This window comes from Tachyglossus aculeatus, chromosome X4, assembly GCF_015852505.1.
Source record: "Tachyglossus aculeatus isolate mTacAcu1 chromosome X4, mTacAcu1.pri, whole genome shotgun sequence".
NCBI classification, from domain to species: Eukaryota; Metazoa; Chordata; class Mammalia; order Monotremata; family Tachyglossidae; genus Tachyglossus; species Tachyglossus aculeatus.
Window position 1 is genome coordinate 16,020,825 of NC_052098.1, and position 17,101 is coordinate 16,037,925.

The following is a 17,101-nucleotide window of genomic DNA, read 5'->3' on the forward strand; positions in this document are numbered from 1 at the left end:
ATGCTTAATACAGTGCTCTGCACAATAATAATAAGTCCGATTGAACCTATCAGTCCCTGATCCTAGCTAGACCCCCTGAATTTCATTATGGATTCTTAAACTGTTAATAAGGCCAAGTAGAGAATTACCATACAGTTTTTGCATTAGGGAAAGGGCAGAGCTTGGAGCAAGTGTGAGAAATTGAATATTCATTTTCATAAATGAAATCTCACTGTTAGCTTTATTGGCACCACTGGTGGAAGCGGGGAGGAGAAGAGGGAGAAGGGGGGAGCTTTTCATGGATCTTTTTGAAATGCCACTTGGAATCCAAATATTAATTGAGAAACAAGTGGATGTTAGTTATGGCAGTTAGAGAAAAAGCAGATGCTGCAGAAGTTAGCCAAATGTTTTGGGGTTTGGTTTTTTTCCACTTCAGCGGTTTCCCTGCAATTTACCAAGCTACCTGTAGATCTTGTTGAGAATATCGATGTCCTTTAGCCCTGGCTGTTCACGAGTGGTTAGCCAGAATTCATTTCATGCTTCTTTTTTCCCCCCCCCACCCCTTGTGAGGCATGAATTCTGGAGATGAAAATTACCTTCAGGGCATCTAGTCCCATTTCCCATCATGGCAGGATTGATCTTTGCTGTGCTTGTCCAGTCTTATTTTTAACTGGTTTAAAGTGGCAGGTCTTCTACCACCTTCTTTGGTGGTCTCCTGTAACACTCGTTGCATAATATATTGGTTTTGGTTCCCTCTTCCAGTTAGAATACAGATATAAATATATTTCTGACCCCATTTATTCCAGAAGTTTGAATGGACAAAGTTAACCTTCCTTTTCCAGTGCTAGTGACAGTGCTATTCCTTTTCCGGTGCTATTATTCCGGTGGCTGTGTGGATGCACATCAATAAAGATCAAATAATGATTGGGGAAACCTTTTGCTATGAAGGCTTGGGAATTTTGCATTCCTCATTTGTTACAGATCACATTAGGGATTTTGTTTTTTCTGGGTATTCAAATTAAACTTTACTACTGTAGGCATTATTTCACCATTTCAAATAATACCATTAAACTACTCTGTCATTCTGTGATTTTTTAAAATTTATTTTTTGTCTTCAAATATCCTCAAATCATATACATTTTAGTGCCTATTTGGCCAAGCTCACCACATTTGTTTATTTAAAAAAAAAATTCACTCAGGACTCCTTGTTCCTATTTTCTTTCTTTCTTTCTTTTCTTTCTTTCTTTCTTTCTTTCTTTTCTTTCTTTCTTTCTTTCTTTCTTTCTTTCTTTCTTTCTTTCTTTCTTTCTTTCTTTCTTTCTTTCTTTCTTTCTTTCTTTCTTTCTTTCTTCCTTTCTTCCTTTCTTCCTTTCTTCCTTCCTTCCTTCCTTCCTTCCTTCCTTCCTTCTTCTTTCTTCTGTAGGACTATTGTACCATTGTTAAGTATTCTTGTTAACAAAAATATCTGGCATAACCAAAATACATCTCATTTGATTCGATAATAAACGTGTCCAGTGGATCTCTGAAACTTTCCTTCTTTAGCCTTATTATTGCATTTGTCCAGTTTGGTATCAGGCTAGTGATTTACTTATGTCAGACATCAAAAAAAAAAAAGGATGTGATAGGGGATGTGTGTTCATAACAGAAATATACAGAAGTCTCTGCTCTGGGATTCGAAAGTCCCCCCACCGCTCTTCAAAGCCGCACTCTCTAGATGCCGATGGTTCCTGCAGGCTCTGTCCCTAAATGCCCAGGCTCATTGCTGCTCATTGCTGACACAATGAGGTGTCCTGCCTATTGCCAATATACTCAAATGATTAGTGTGCTTATATTTTTATTACTTTGTTTCATTTTCATGAATACGTTCATTTGAGTTAATATCCTACATGACCTAAATTTTTCACTCTAGCTAATTAAAAATGCAGCAATAGCATTGAGTATAGGTCAGAGTCGGTCTGTGATCACCCTGTATCTTTTGTTTCAGGTTACATGTCTCCACACCCGTCCCCCTTGGGAGCGCCAGAGCATGTGTCCAGTCCCATGTCAGGAGGGGGTCCAACTCCCCCCCAGATGCCGCCAAGTCAACCGGGACCCATGATACCGGGAGACCCACAAGCGATGAGCCAGCCCACCAGAGGTCCTTCGCCTTTCAGTTCGGTACAATTGCATCAGCTCAGAGCTCAAATTTTAGCTTACAAAATGTTGGCGAGGGGCCAGCCACTTCCTGAAACCCTGCAGCTTGCCGTTCAGGGGAAGAGGACATTGCCTGGCATTCAGCAGCAGCAACCGCCTCTTGTTAACTACAACAGACCATCTGGTAGGTTAACGTGTAGCTTTATGAACAATGTGCAGATCGACTTCCGAAAGGACTAGGACCCCCACGGGGGAACCTTGACTTGTTGCTCCCCACTGCCTGGCAGTTTGGGAATTGTTTCGGTATTTTGCAGTGTTCAGTCTCCACTAATCGTGTACATTCTGCTTTTAGTTTTGAGATTTCATCCTCTCTTCTTGCCTAGAAGTCTGGCAGTGGCAGAAGCCACCTGAACAGCCTTGTAATTTCACATCTTGTAATCAGCCTGATAAATGCCCAGAAGGCAGTGCCAGGTCCTCAGGATCCTACTTTTGGTGGCGTGCTGTGGGATCATTCATTTGAGGAGTGGGTGGGTGGAGGCTTTTCCAAGGCCCACAGCAGAAGAGAGTGGTTGAGGTTGAGTGGCCATTGGAAGGAAGCCAAAAGGACAGTGTGGTTGTTATTATCCTCAGAGAGTTTTCTGGATCATTTCTGGGTGACTTCTCTTTCTTTCTAATTCTAGCTGCTGTATCAGACAATTTGCCTCAGCAGGCCCCCATCATTCACGGGGACTGACTGTAACTATCGCTGCTTCATGATTAGTGTCTTTAGTCGATTTGAATTCATCGATATCATCTTAATGGCCCTAGAACTTATTTGGGGCGATAGTATTAGTAGTAATAGTAGTGGTAGTAGAATTGGATTTATTCAGAGCCCACTTAGTGTGGTTGTTGTGCAAGGTGCTTGGGAAGTACACAGTAACAAAGTGACACATTCCCTGCCCACAAGGAATTTATACTGCAGCAGGAGGAGACAAATCTGAAAATATTTACAGCTAGAGGGATAGTGATAATAATAATTATGGTATTTGTTAAGCATCTACCATGTGCCAAGCACTGTTGTAAGTGCTGGGGTAGATACGAGGTAATCAGATTGATCACAGTCCCTTGTTCACACGGGGCTCACAGCCTCAATCCCCATTTTACAGGTGAGGTAACTGAAGCATAGAGAAGCAAAATGACTCGCCCAAGGTCACACAGCAGACAAGCGGCAGAGCCGGGATTAGAACCCACGTCTTCTGACTCCCAAGCCCGTGCTTCTGCCACTAGGCCATGCTGCTTTGATATCTATATCTAGATATATAGATATAGATATATATATCGCGAATGCTAAGGAGCAGGTAAAGAAATTCCCAAGTGCTAGAGTTGGCTGAAGGGGTGATATGGCTCAGGGTGCTGGGAAATTAATTGGGGAAACTTGGAGAATTTCAATAATAGTAGACAGCACTCAGCATTAATTAAGTATTAATTGAGCAGCAACTGTGTGCAAAGCACAGTACTTAACACTTGGGAGAGCATAATAGAATTCGTACCCTCAAGGATCTTACAAATCTAGCTGGTAAAATGCTAAAATAAATTACAAATAGGAAGAAATAATACAGTGTATAAAATACGGACATAAGTGCTATAGGGGCTTGGGAGTATGTAAGTGCTTATGTTGGGGGAAATGCTGACATGTCAGTTGGGGAGAGAGAAACTGGGGTGATTGGAATCTAATCAGGAAAAGCCTCCTGGAGGAGATCTGCTTTCTTCTTAATATTTTACTAGTGTTATTCTTTATTGTAATAATTGTGTTATTTGTTAAGCACTTACTATGTGCTTAACTCTGTAGCTCTTTGTAAACCCTTTGAGGGTAGGCATCCTGTCTACCAACTCTGTTATATTCTCCCAAGTGCTTAGTTCAGTGCTCTGCACACAGTAAGCATTCAATAAATGCTCTTGATTGAGTTTAGATACAAGCTAATCAAGTCTGTCACAGTCCCTGTGCTACATGGGGCTCCAGAAGGGCTTTGAAGATGGGGAGAGCTGTGGTCTGTCCGATATGAAGGGGGAGGGTGGGAGTAGGAGATAAGCTGTGGGAGAGAGGAGAATAAGGAATGAAGAGTGCAAACTGGAGTGTAGTGGGGAAAAGCGTGGATAGGTAGGAGGGAGAGTGCTGACTGAGTGCCTTTAAAGCCACTGGTTGGGATTTCTGCTTTTCTTTTTAGAGAAGATTGGGCAACTGTTTGAGGTTTTAGAGGAGTGGGGAGATGTCTGTAGAATAACATTTTAGAAAAACAGTTTGGGCAGCAGAGTGAAATATGGCCTGGAGAGGAGAGACTGGAGACGGAGATAAGTGAGGAGGCTGATGAAGTAGTTGAGTCAGGATATGACAAATGGCCGGACCGCTGTGATGGCCGTTTGGATGGAGAGGAAGGGGTAGATCTGGGAAATGATTTGAGGAAGAACTGGCAGGATCTGCTGACAGATTGAATATGGGGGTTGAAAGAGAAGGAGGAGTCAAGGATATTACCAAGGTTGTGGTGGTGTCAGCTGTGATGAGAAAGTTTGGTGGAGATTTGAGAGGGAAGATTAATTCTGTTTTGGACGTATTGAGTCTTAATATAATTGACTATCTCAGCAGCTTCTCTATATCTCTCTCTTGCTTGCACCTTCTTTTGTTCTCTCTTGCTCTTTTTTAGGGTAGATGGCCTTAATTTCTACTTTCAGGAAGAACTTTAAAATTCTTTCAAGTCTTCCAAAGTTGGTCATCTATTTGGCATATATTTTGTTCCATTTTTCAATTACTATTTATGAGAAAACAGAATCTTTGTCAGGAGTTCAACTGGGCAGCATATTTCTCACTAAAAGTCATAACTCTCCATCTGTGACTTTGCCATATCCAGCAACAGAGAATTATGCTTTTAGGCAAGGAATAAGAACTGAAAACTAAACTATTTGAGAGTTTTCTTTTCTCTGAGGAGTGTCAGCGACTCTTTATAATGGAGTGTGTCCTTGCCTGCCATGGGTTCCACTGAACTAAAATCTATCATTTTTCCTTTCATTTACTTCTCTTTTCTTTTTAGAGATTAAAGCAATTTTGAAGGCTTCAAAGAGTATTTTGGTGGGTGAGGGGTGTTAGGAAAATCAGATTACTCCGTTGGTCAATTTTTGAGTGCCTTTTTTTCCCTTTTACAAGGTTTTTTTTTTTTTACACTCAATTTCAAAACTCTGCATTTCATTTTCACTCACTGGAATACACTAAACGGCCTAATTCTTGCCCTAAACTGTTATTTGCCTAAAGATCTAGGTGTGTCAGAAGGCAGAGGGATTACTGAAAGCACAGAAACTCAGTATATTTAAGATTGGGTATTTGCATGCATTTGTTTGTCTCTTGAATTCAGGTATCGGGATGCATCCAATTGCAGGTCCAGGTCCAGCTGGGGGACCTCCATCTGGAATGCCAGGACACACAGCTACAATGACTCCTAAACCATGGACTGAAGGTAAAGTAGAAGGCATTTGGAACCTTAAATACTTCTGATCACAATATTTTTTTTTTCTTGATGGTATTTAAGTAAGCACCTAGTATGTGCTCGGGACTGTACTAAGCACTGGGGGAGAACAAGGTAATCAGGATGGACACAGTCTATGTCTCACATAATAATAATGATGGTATTTGTTAAGTGCTTACTATGTGCGAAGCACTGTTCTAAGCACTGGGGGGATACAAGGTGATCAGGTTGTCCCAAGTGGGGCTCACAGTCTTAATCCCCATTTTCCAGATGAGGTAACTGAGGCACAGAGAAGTTAAGTGGCTTGCCCAAGGTCACACAGCTGACAAGTGGCAGAGCCGGGATTCGAACCCATGATCTCTGACTCCCAAGCCTGTGCTCTTTCCACTGAGCCACGCTGCATACTCTTAATCCCCATTTTACAGATGAGGTAACTGAGGCCCAGAGAGGTGAACTGACTTGCCCAAGGTCACCCAGAAGATAAGTGGCAGAGTCAGGATTAGAACCCAGTCCTTCTGACTCCCAGCCTGTCCTCTTTCCACTAGGCCATTCATTCATTACTTCATTCATTCAGTCGTATTTATTGAGCACTTACTGTGTGCAGAGCACTGTAGTAAGTGCTGGGAAAGTACAACTCAACAATAAAGTGAGACAATCCCTGCCCACACTGGGTTTACAGTCTAGAAGGGGGGCAGACAGACAGCAAAACAAGTAAACAGGCATCAATAGAAATAAGTAGAATTGTAGATATGTACATATATGCACAAGTGTTGTGGGGCGGGGAGAAGGGAGGTAAAGCAAAGGGAGCAAGTTGAGGCGACGCGGAGGGGAGGGGGAGCTGAGGAAAAGGGGGGCTTAGTCTGGGAAGGCCTCTTGGAGGAGGTGAGCCTTCAGTAGGGCCTTGAAGGGGGGAAGTGTGATTGTTTGGTGGCTTTGAGGAGGGAAGATGTTCCGGGCCAGAGGTAGGATGTGGGACGGGCAAGAGCGAGGCACAGTGAGAAGGGTAGCACCAGAGGAGCGGAATGTGCAGGCTGGGAAGTAGGAGGAGAGAAGGGAGGTGAGGTAAGAAGGGGCAAGGTAATGGAGAGCTTTGAAGCCAATAGTGAGGGGTTTTTGTTTGATATGGAGGTTGATACTAAATCACTGGAGATTTTTGAGCAGAGGGGTGACATGCCCAGAGCGATTCTGTAGAAAGATAATCCAGGCAGCAGAGTGATAATGCCTGCTACAGATCGCTTGAAAGGATGCTTTTATCAAGCCACATTTTCAAGCCAAGCTCTTCTTTAAACTTTCCTCTTTTTATTTTAAAATGCTGTGGCATAACTTCTACTTCTTTTTCATGTGGACCAGGTAGCCTCAAAGTCAGTATTTTCCACATAAGACCACATTAATTTGAAGTCCAAGCTCACCCCAACTCTTCCAGTGTCATTTTGACACGCTGTCCCTCTTTCATTTCTTTTGCGTTGGCTGAGTCTAGGAATTAGTCTTTGAAATGTTGCAAATTTCAAAGTCTTTGAAAATCCACCACCCTTTCTGTCTCACAACCCCGTAACTCTGGCGTTATCCTCGACTCCTCCCTCTCATTCAAGCCACATATTCAATCCATCACTAAATCCCGTCAGCTCGACCTTCACGACATTGCTAAAATCCACCTTTTCCCCTCCATCCAAACTGCTACCACATTGATCCAATCACTTATCATATCCCGCCTTGATGACTGTATCAGCCTCCTTGTAGACCTCCCTGCCTCCTGTCTCTCTTCACTCCAGTCTATGCTTCCCGCTGCTGCCCTTCTGGAGCCCCATGTGGCACAAGGACTGTGATAGACTTTATTAGCTTGTCTCTACAATCAATCTTTGAACATTGACTGTGTGCAGAGCACTGAACTAAGCACTTGGGAGAATACAACGAAGTTGGTAGACATGATCCCTACCCTCAGAGAGTTTACAAAGAGCTACAAAGAGCTAAGTTAAGCACTTAGTAAATGCTTAACACATAACACAGATATTTTGTATTTAACAAAAACGTTCCAGCCACATTTCCCCACTCTTCATGGACCTCCGTTGGTCGCTCACCCACCTCCGCATCAAACAAAGTCCTGACTTTAAAGCACTCAATCAATTTGTCCCTTTCTACCTCACCTCACTACTCTCCTATAACCCAGCCCGCACACTTCCCTCCTGTATTGCCACCTTTCTCTCTGTACCTTGAGCTCATCTATCTCACCGCCGACCCCTCGCCTACGTCGTACGTCTGGCGTAGAACGCCCTCCCACTTCATATCTGACAATTACTCTCTCCACCTTCAAAGCCTTATTGAAAGCATATCTCCTACAAGAGGCCTTCCCTAAGCCCTCCTTTCCTCTTCTCCCGTTCCCTTCTGCATCGCCTTGACTTGCTCCCTTTATTCACCCCCCCGCCCAACCCCACTACACTTATATACAAATCTTTAATTTTATTTATGTGTATTAGTGTCTGTCTCCCCCTCTAGACTGCAAGCTCATTGTGGGCAGGGACTATAATATGTCTGTTATATTGTACTTTCCCAAGCGCTTAGTACAGTGCTCTTAATAAATACAATTGACTGAATGTCCATTTGACCAAAGGTGAGGCTGACTGTGTATCCGAAGACATTCTATTGAAAGAGTTCTTCAATACTTTATTTCGCTATATAGTGATTTGTAAGTGTCCACAACCAAAATAAGATAATCTTTGATGACAAGACCCTGCTCATTCAGTTTTTTTTCCTCTCAGCTAATTATAATGACGCTGTGGGTCTCATATGACCACTGAGCACAAACAGTGGTTGATATTCCACAAAGAATATGACTGGCAGGCAACAGGCAAAACTGTAGTGCTGTACCTGCAACCACTGAGAAACAGAGCCTCTATATCTGTGCATTTCCCTGAGGACTCATGAGTCCCTCCTGGCCTAATAGCAGTACAAAACAACAAAAATCTTGTGAGGCACCAATTGCAGTCAGCATACTGCATGATGGTGGAAGAGGGAGCAGGGAGATAAACATAGAATTATGTAACCTTTAATTTGCCTCGCTCTTGAGATATCAAGGAGTGCCCTCCTTGTACTTATCAGGCCATGAATGACTTAGATAGATGAAATTATTTCTCCTTTTAGGCAGCCTGCATGTGAAGTACCTCTGCACAATCAGAATGAAATATATAAGCTGCCTCAGGGACAGGCATGAAACGTAATGATTAGGTAGTTACACTTTGGGCATGCCTAATTGAAGCAAGCTGTTTGATCCCCTTTTTTCCTAGCCATGGCAAAAAGAGCTTCCATCCAACAGGAGAGGGAAATATAGATCTTTTATAGGAAAATACATTTGTTTTTTGTTAGAGAGAGCAGGAGGTTCGGTGAGTAAGCAAAAGCTGACATCAGATACACATAAGTTTCTTTATATGTCGAGGTCACATATGTGATGGGCCTGCTTTGTTTTCAAGCTTCTCATTATCTTGTAAAGTCCTCCCATTCCTTGTTAGCAATTTGAGGGCTGAAACTGCATCTTTTTAGGTAGACCCTGTACGTAAATTACACACACAAAATAGCTCATATAGGTGCCATATTGTACCTGCCGCTATGTACCCCACAAACTACCTCTTGTCTTAGGCAGGAATGCAAGTGGCCATTTCCGAAGATGTTTTGAAAGTTCAATTCAGTATCTAGTAGGGAAACGGTATTTTTTGTTATTGAAGTCTGAGGTTTTAAGAACACAAAAATCCATGCTTCAGATCTCTAGCTCTTGGCCTTCAAGGAGAATCAGTGGATTAGGGCAAGTCAGTGGGGTAATGATATTGTATGGTAGCCAGCTGGCTGAGAAAACCAGCCGCCCATACCATATGAATTTCAAGGGCCCAGTGTGAAAATGAATTGATTCCAAACCAGATGTACTGTGAGTTTGCCTTGATTTAGATTAAATTTGAGCCTACAAGTAAGGTAATGAATATACCACAAATAATTATCACAGATTTCACCTACTAGATCTTTTTCCCTGTGTCACTATAAACAGATAACACCTATAAAAGTGAGCCAGCTGCATGCAGGTAACAAAACAAGGAGAATTTTTACTTTAGACCTTCTTTCTTGCTTTTGCATTTGATATCTTTGAACTTCGGGGAAAGATAAAGTAGGTTGAGTATTGCATTTTAAATCAGTTGCCATTAAAACGCTTTTTGGAAACTCAAATTTTTATTGTCATGTATAGTACTAAATGATCACACTTTACTACACTGTGGGTAGTATTTTATTTATTTTTATTGATAACTAATAAATAGTTCATAATAGATGCAGTTAACCCAAGTGCCAAAATATAATAAATGCTTTCTGCTTTTCAAGAATAATAAGTAGGGATTTAGGGTTAGGAAAGCAACCATCTTCTCGTTCCCCCAAGAAAAGGAGGAGGGGGATTTAGGGCGGCTAAAAGGAAGATCTCTGGTGTAGGGCTGTAAAGAACTGTAACATCACCAGGAGAGATGGTGGAATCTGTTCCTGGAAACATTTAACCATTCATTCCATCATCTGGATTGATTTAGGGAAACCATGCCTGGAGGCAGAGGGATGAAATTGATGACTTCTGAAATGCCCCTTCAAATTCCGAGCTTCTATCATTTGATGAAAAATTTGAGAACCAATTTTTTGAAGAACTTGAGATATAGGTACGGATAGTGCAGTGTAATAATAGCATTTTGAACAGAACTTTTGAGGTCGGGCACTTTTCTGAATATAAGATTTTAAACAAAGCCTTCTTTTATACCATTTGCTAATAATACTTTATGTGGCTTTCATGTGTGTGTGTGTGTGTGTGTGTGTGTGTGTGTGTGTGTGTGTGTGTGTGTGTGTGATGTTCTTTCTACACTACACTACAACAGGTTGCCAAAGAAGGCTGTAGAATCTCAGTGGACTGTCTTGGAAATGGTTCAGCTGTGGTCCTGCTTGAAAAATAAGAATAAAAAAAAAATACGTTTGGGGATCCTGAAATTTGTTGGTTAAGAACCCTGAACGATCTGCATTGTGGTGATGATAATGATTATGGAATGTATTAATGGCTTACTATGTACCAAGCACAGTGCTCAGTGCTGGGGTAGATATACGAAATCAGCTCTGTCACAGTCACTACCCCACATGGGGCTCACAGTCGAAGAAGTAGGGCGAGCAGGTGTCTTATCCTCATTGTACAGATGAGGAAACTGATGTAGTGATGGAATTTTATGAAATGCTTACTATGTGCCAGTTACCGGGCTAAGTGCTGGGGTAGGTACAAGACCCCACCGTCTCTTTTGGGGTGGTTTGCTACCCAATCCACAGGCTCTGTCCCACCCTGTGCTCACAGTCGAAGAGGGAAGGGGAACAGGTATCTCATCCCCATGTTCAGCTGAGAAAATGGTGGTACAGAGAATCAATCAATCAATCGTATTTATTGAGCGCTTACTGTGTGCAAAGCACTGTACTGAGCACTTGGTACTTCACAGAGAAGTGAAGTGAAGTGACTTGCCTCAGGTTACCAAACAGGCAAGTGGCTGAGCTGGTACTAGAACGTAGGTCTCTTGACCTCCCCGTCTGCCGCTCTTTCCATTCCCCAGAGAGGTTTAAGTGATTTGCCCAAGATCCCACAGCAGTCCAATGGCAGAGGTGGGCTTAAAACTTGGATCTCCTGACTCTGTTCTGTGCTCTTCCCCTTTGCTTCCTATGCTTCATGTCTCATGCTGTTGACAAGACCCGTAGCGACGTCCCGGACGTGCTTAGATTGTATTATTTGTAGAGTGAGGGGTAAATCTTTTTCAGTTCTTAGTGTCTGGTTTCTTTGAAAAGTGCATTATCAAAATTCTCTTTCATTTACTAAGCATTTTTATTGTGCTCTCTCTTGGGCGTGTTTGCTAAGAGCCACATATTTCAGAGCTTCACTCTCATTTCTAGAATTTGTAATGTTTTCGGTCTCCAGTCAAATGGGAGAGAGGGTTTTGTTTTAGTCTCCCATGGTTATTAACTGGGCTCAACAAATACACTTGTCAGTTATGAGTGAAAGCAGATAATCCTATGTGTAATTAGCAAATACAACAAGGAGAGGCAGAGAGGCAGTGAAGAAGAAATTAAACTGTCAAACAAACAAACAAAGAGATAAGCCGGAGATAAACTCGGCAAAGGAAGAGAGCATCTAACAGTAATATTTTTTGTTTCTGACTGGTGAACTAAGCTAACTTTGGTTTAACTCTGAGTATTATTTCATATCACAAATCTAGCGGTAGAGTTTAGCACCACTGGTAGTTTCTGTTCCGAAAAAGCCATGACCCTTTAGTTGAGATTGCGATGTCATTTAAGGAGTGTCCAAGGGAGCTTGCAACTAGTAAGTATAATATGAGGATAGCCATAAAATTAGATCTTACTGTTGTGCAACTCCCTTACTTTTAAGCGCTAAACTCACCTGTAAATCTTTTTTAAAACCCACTATGTGAACACATTAAAAGCTGGCCGTCTTAATCATTCTGTTACTCCAGTACCATTGTTTGCTGCGTTCACTAGGGAATGTTCTTTCTCCAGGTTGGTGCCAGATCACGTATGTTGAGCTTACGAATTGCAACTACTAGTACTTACTTTGGCTGTTGGATTTGGGGTTTGTTTCGGGTCAGTATTTTGCATGTGGGTGAGTTTTTTTCTTTTTTCATTCTGCAGGCCAGGCCCCAGATATGAGTGGTAGCAATCCACCCCAGAAGCTTGCAGTTCCTCCTCCAAGTGGAAGACCGTCACCTGCTCCTCCACCTGCGCAGCCTGCTGTTGCTATGCCTGGACCTTCTGTATCCCAGCCGACTCCTGGGCAGCCTTCACCTATTGTCCAACTCCAGCAAAAGCAGAACCGTATCAGTCCCATTCAGAAACCGCAAGGACTGGATCCTGTCGAAATACTCCAGGAGCGAGAATATAGGTAAGGCTAGTAGCGGGTGATAGAGATGACATGTAGGGAAGCGTGTGTGGTGAAATTATGAGTGCTCAATCTTTATTTCATTTGTGGCAGCCCAAATGTAACTCTGCAAAGTAGTTGCTAATGTAGCATTGCAGATCGATATTGGCTGGGTAGAAAGGCCTCTGTGGTTGCAGGTGGCCTCAGATTTGGAAATTCCGGGTCCTTGGATGACACTTATAAACCACTGAGAAGTTCCTGGTACTGGGGCCACACCTGTCTAGTGCTCCGCTACTGTTTTCTTGCTTGTTTCTGATCCCTTTGATCCTGATAACTGTCTCCCATTAATTAGCAGAGTACTTGGAAGGGTCGGCTTTCTAAAGTGTGTGGTCTAGTGGATAGAGCCTGGCCTGGGTGTTGGAAGGACCTGGGTTCTAATCCCGGCTCTGCCACTTGTCTGCTGTGTGACCTTGGGCAAGTCACTTCACTTCTCTGGGCCTCAGTTCCCTCATCTGTAAAGTGGGGATTAAGACTGTGAGCCCCCCATGGGTCAACCCGATCACCTTGTAACCTCCCCAGTGCTTAGAGCAGTGCTTGGCACATAGTAAGCGCTTAATAAATGCCATCATTGTTATTATTATTATTATTATTCTCTGGGCCTCAATGACCTCATCTGTAAAATGGGAGTTAAGACTGTGAACTCAGTGTGGGACCAGGGACTGTGTCCAACCTGATTATCTTGTATCTTCCCCAGCACTTAGTACAGTGCCTGGCACATAGTAAACACTTAACAAACACCATTTAAAAAAAAAAGAGTGTGGAAAAACGTGACTTTCCTAATACAGTGATGTTTTTTCATGCCTTGAATATATGAGGGTGTTGGACCTGGAAAAAGGAGAAAGAGGAGGGGAACAAAGGAGTTTTTTTCTATGTTGGACTCTTAAGCATTTGCAATCCCTTTCTTTTATCATCCTGAATCCCATTCCACAACTTCCATCCTGACCACCTCTTTCCACTTCGCCCACCCCTTTCCACCCTCTTCTACTCCCTAGAGAAGCAGCGTGGCCTAGTGGAAAGAGTATGGGCCAGGAGTTAGGAGACCTGGGTTCTAATACTAGCTATGCCATTTGCCTGCTGTAATCGTGGGTGAGCCACTTGATTTTTTTTTTTTCCTCATGTATGGTATATGTTAAGCACCTGTAAAATGGGGATTAAGACTGTGAGCCCCCTGTGGGACAAACTGATCACCTTGTAACCTCCCCAGCGTTTAGAACAGTGCTTTGCGCATAGTAAGCGCTTAATAAATGCCATCATTATTATTATTACCAGGCACACTAAACACTGGAGTAGAAACAAGCTATTCAGGTTGGACCCAGTCCATGACACACAGGGCTCACGGTCTTAATCCCCATTTTACAGATGAAGTAACTGAGGCACAGAGGAGTTAACTGACTTGCCCGCGGTCACACAGCAGGCAAGTGGCAGAGCAGGGATCAAAAACCAGGTCCTTCTGTTTCCTAAACTTGGGCTCTATCCACTAAGTCACACTGCTTCTCTGTGCTGCAGTTTCCTCATTTGGGAATGGAGGATTAAGTACATGTTCTTCCTCCTCCTTAGACCGTAAACCCCAGAGATTGTGTCTGATCTGCTTGTGTTGTGCCTACCCCTGCATTTAGTATAGTATTTGGCATATAGTAAGTGCTTAACAACAACCACAATTATTAATAAGACTTTCAGTGATCCTAGATTCTCATGGTATAAATTTTGCTGAGGGGTGGGAGGGGGGTGTGAAAATTGGAGTGGCAGTTAAGGAAAGAAAAACCTTACCTATTACAAAGGATAAGGGCAGAACAAAGTAACTCTATGGACTCTGGTACTGTATGTTGCTAGATTCTTCCCTCTTGCCCAGTCATCATTATTGTTGTAAAAAGTCACTTAAGAAGTAGTAGTGTCTACACTTTTGCAAGATTTGTGTTCTTATAATTTAGTCCCTGTTGTAGAGTTGGTGCCCGCATTCCAAATGGTATCAGTAATAACAGAAATATTGTCCCGAGATAAATGTTAGTGAAGACATGACCTAAGAAGGCTGTATTTTGCTTAAAGTAAAAAGTGAAAATTCAGATTAGATCATGTACTGAAGTGAGAAGAGATTAATTCCCTACTTAAATATATACTTTTTTCTTCTCTTTGGAATGCAGTCCCAGTCCTTGGTAATTTGTCTCCTTTGAGTAGTGCCGTTAAAAGATCAAGGAACTGTCCTGGTGGATAGAGATGGCCTTCAGTTTTATGGCATCTCACTGAAACTAATATGTAGTGTGTAAGTTTGTATTATGATTCATTTTTATGGGCAAACATGCTTCTGTGGCTTGACCTGGGCATGTGGTGGGATGGGCTCTGAGCAAGCTTTCTCCCCTGGCCCTCGCGGTGCGTTTATACCCGGCAAGCCTGTATTTAACCAGGCATCAGAACAGGACGCCTTTTGTGCCAGATGGATCATGTTCATATGAAAGCTACAGTCCGAGCCAAGTTCGCTATATTTTCTGACATTAGATTAAGGCACTCTTGGGGTCGGTCAACAGGTAGTGACCTAGCTTCTTTGAAACAGACTTAATACTCTTGGACCAATTCATCATCATCATCAATCGTATTTATTGAGCGCTTACTGTGTGCAGAGCACTGTACTAAGCGCTTGGGAAGTACAAGTTGGTAACATATAGAGACAGTCCCTACCCAGCAGTGGGCTCACATAAAGACTTTGTTTTATTAATTGGTGGCAAATTTACTACCGCAGATCAAGCTAATGCCGCTTGTGTAGCTTGCGGGGTGTTGGTGAAAGTGAGGTCATTTACGGTTAAGTGCATGGAGCTTTTCTGAGGAAAGTCATTTCATTTTGAAATTTCTAAGTGCTAAGTAAGACCATTTGCAGAATCACATGAAGTTTTCAAAAGTTGGATATTCCTCATCCTCGGTTATTATTTACTGAGTGGTGGATGCAGCGTTCTCCTTCCCGCAGGGTCAAACTACTTCTCATGAGGTGCTTTCATTATTGGGACTGTATTGTACTCTCCCAAGTGCTTAGTACAGTGCTCAGTAGTATTTCTTGAACTCTTACTGTGTGCAGGTCACTGTACTAAGCGCTTGGGAGAGTACTGTGTACCAATAGGCACATTCCCTGCCCACAAAGAAGTTGGATTAGTTGCTCTCCATGTATTATTCAGTAATAGTGGAGAGCCCTCCCTAGGTCCCAGCAGGCCTGCAAGCCAGGTCGAGCCAGACAGGATGAGGGTCGCCTCTTCCTTTCCCGCGCTCGGGACTTGACAGAGGGATGCAGCGTCGCAGTTATGGTGCCGCCATTTCTCCAGAAGTCCTGAAGGTGTATTTGTGGCCCGGCCTCCTAATAATAATAATTATGGTATTTGCTAAGTGCTTACTCACGCGCCAAGCACCGGGGTAGATAGAAGATAATTGGGTCGGACACATTCCCTGTCCCATGTGGGGCTCATAGTCTAGAGGAGGTTGCACCCCTTTGGGGTTAAAGGTTGGAGGAGCTCTTTGTGGGCAGGGATCTAATCTGTCTCCTCTATTGTATCGTACTCTCCCAGCTGCTTAGTACAGTGCTCTGCACACTGTAAGCACTCAATAAATACCATTGATTGATTGGTTGTTAAACCAGTCCAGGGGTTCCAGAGTTGTGGGGTAGGGCTGAGGCCACAGCAGATTTATCATGGGCTGGGTCAGGAAGTATGGCTCTACACGAAGCAGCCACTTACATACGCTATTTTTTATCATTATGGTATTTGTTAAGCACTTACTATGTGCCAGGCAGTGTACTAAGTGCTGGAATGGATGTAGATCAATTGGAGAATTTTGGATCTGCCAAATTGGAACTGACTGTATTTTTTCCAAACCGTGCTTTTTCAGTTGGCCACTCTCCCTGCCAGCGGCCCCTAATAATGTGCATTTGCAAGTGTTCCTTAATAATTGTGGTATTTGATAAGAGCTTAATATGTGCCAAGTGCTTAGAATAGTGCTTGGCACATAGTAAGCACTTCACAAATATCATAATTAAGCACTCTTCTAAGCACTGGGTTGGATTCAAGTTAATCAGGTCAGACACAGTCCCTGTCCCCCATGGGGCTCACAGTCTAAGAGTGAGAACAGGTATTGCTCAGTGGTATAGAGCGAGTCCCCCCCAGATTCCACAGGCACCTCATAACCTCCTTTCCTTTCCTTCTTGACTTGGAGGAGTCAGTGACCGGTGGTGAGAACTGGTTTTTGCAATTTTCATGTTCTTTCCAAAGGGCCGGGGTGGCTTATGGCTTCCTTTCCTGGGTTGTCAGGATCCGCTTGATGGTTCATTTAGATCATAGGTTCTAATCCCAGCTCCACCACTTGTCTGCTGTGTGTCCTTGGTCAAGTTACTTAACTTCTCTGTGTCTGTTACCCCATCTGTAAAATGGAGATTGAGATTGTGAGCCCTATATGGGACCGGGATTGTGTCCCTAGTTTGCTTGTATCCACCCAGTGCTTAGTACAGTGCCTTGCACATAGTAAGTGCTTAACAAATACCATAATTATTGTTATTATT

The 17,101-nt window shown here is 42.9% G+C and overlaps 1 protein-coding gene across 7 annotated transcripts in view; it reads left to right on the forward strand.

The window, feature by feature from the left end:
• The window catches only part of SMARCA2 (SWI/SNF related, matrix associated, actin dependent regulator of chromatin, subfamily a, member 2), a 179,835-nt gene that overhangs the window by 23,410 nt on the left and 139,324 nt on the right, over positions 1-17,101 (forward strand). For 6 of the 7 annotated variants that reach the window (XM_038769627.1, XM_038769629.1, XM_038769625.1 and 3 more), the window contains 3 exons: positions 1,964-2,296; positions 5,493-5,594; positions 12,288-12,537. In XM_038769627.1, coding sequence (XP_038625555.1) covers positions 1,964-2,296; positions 5,493-5,594; positions 12,288-12,537 — 685 coding nt within the window. The remainder of the gene's footprint in view (positions 1-1,963; positions 2,297-5,492; positions 5,595-12,287; positions 12,538-17,101) is intronic. The other variant, XM_038769630.1, reaches the window with a different exon arrangement.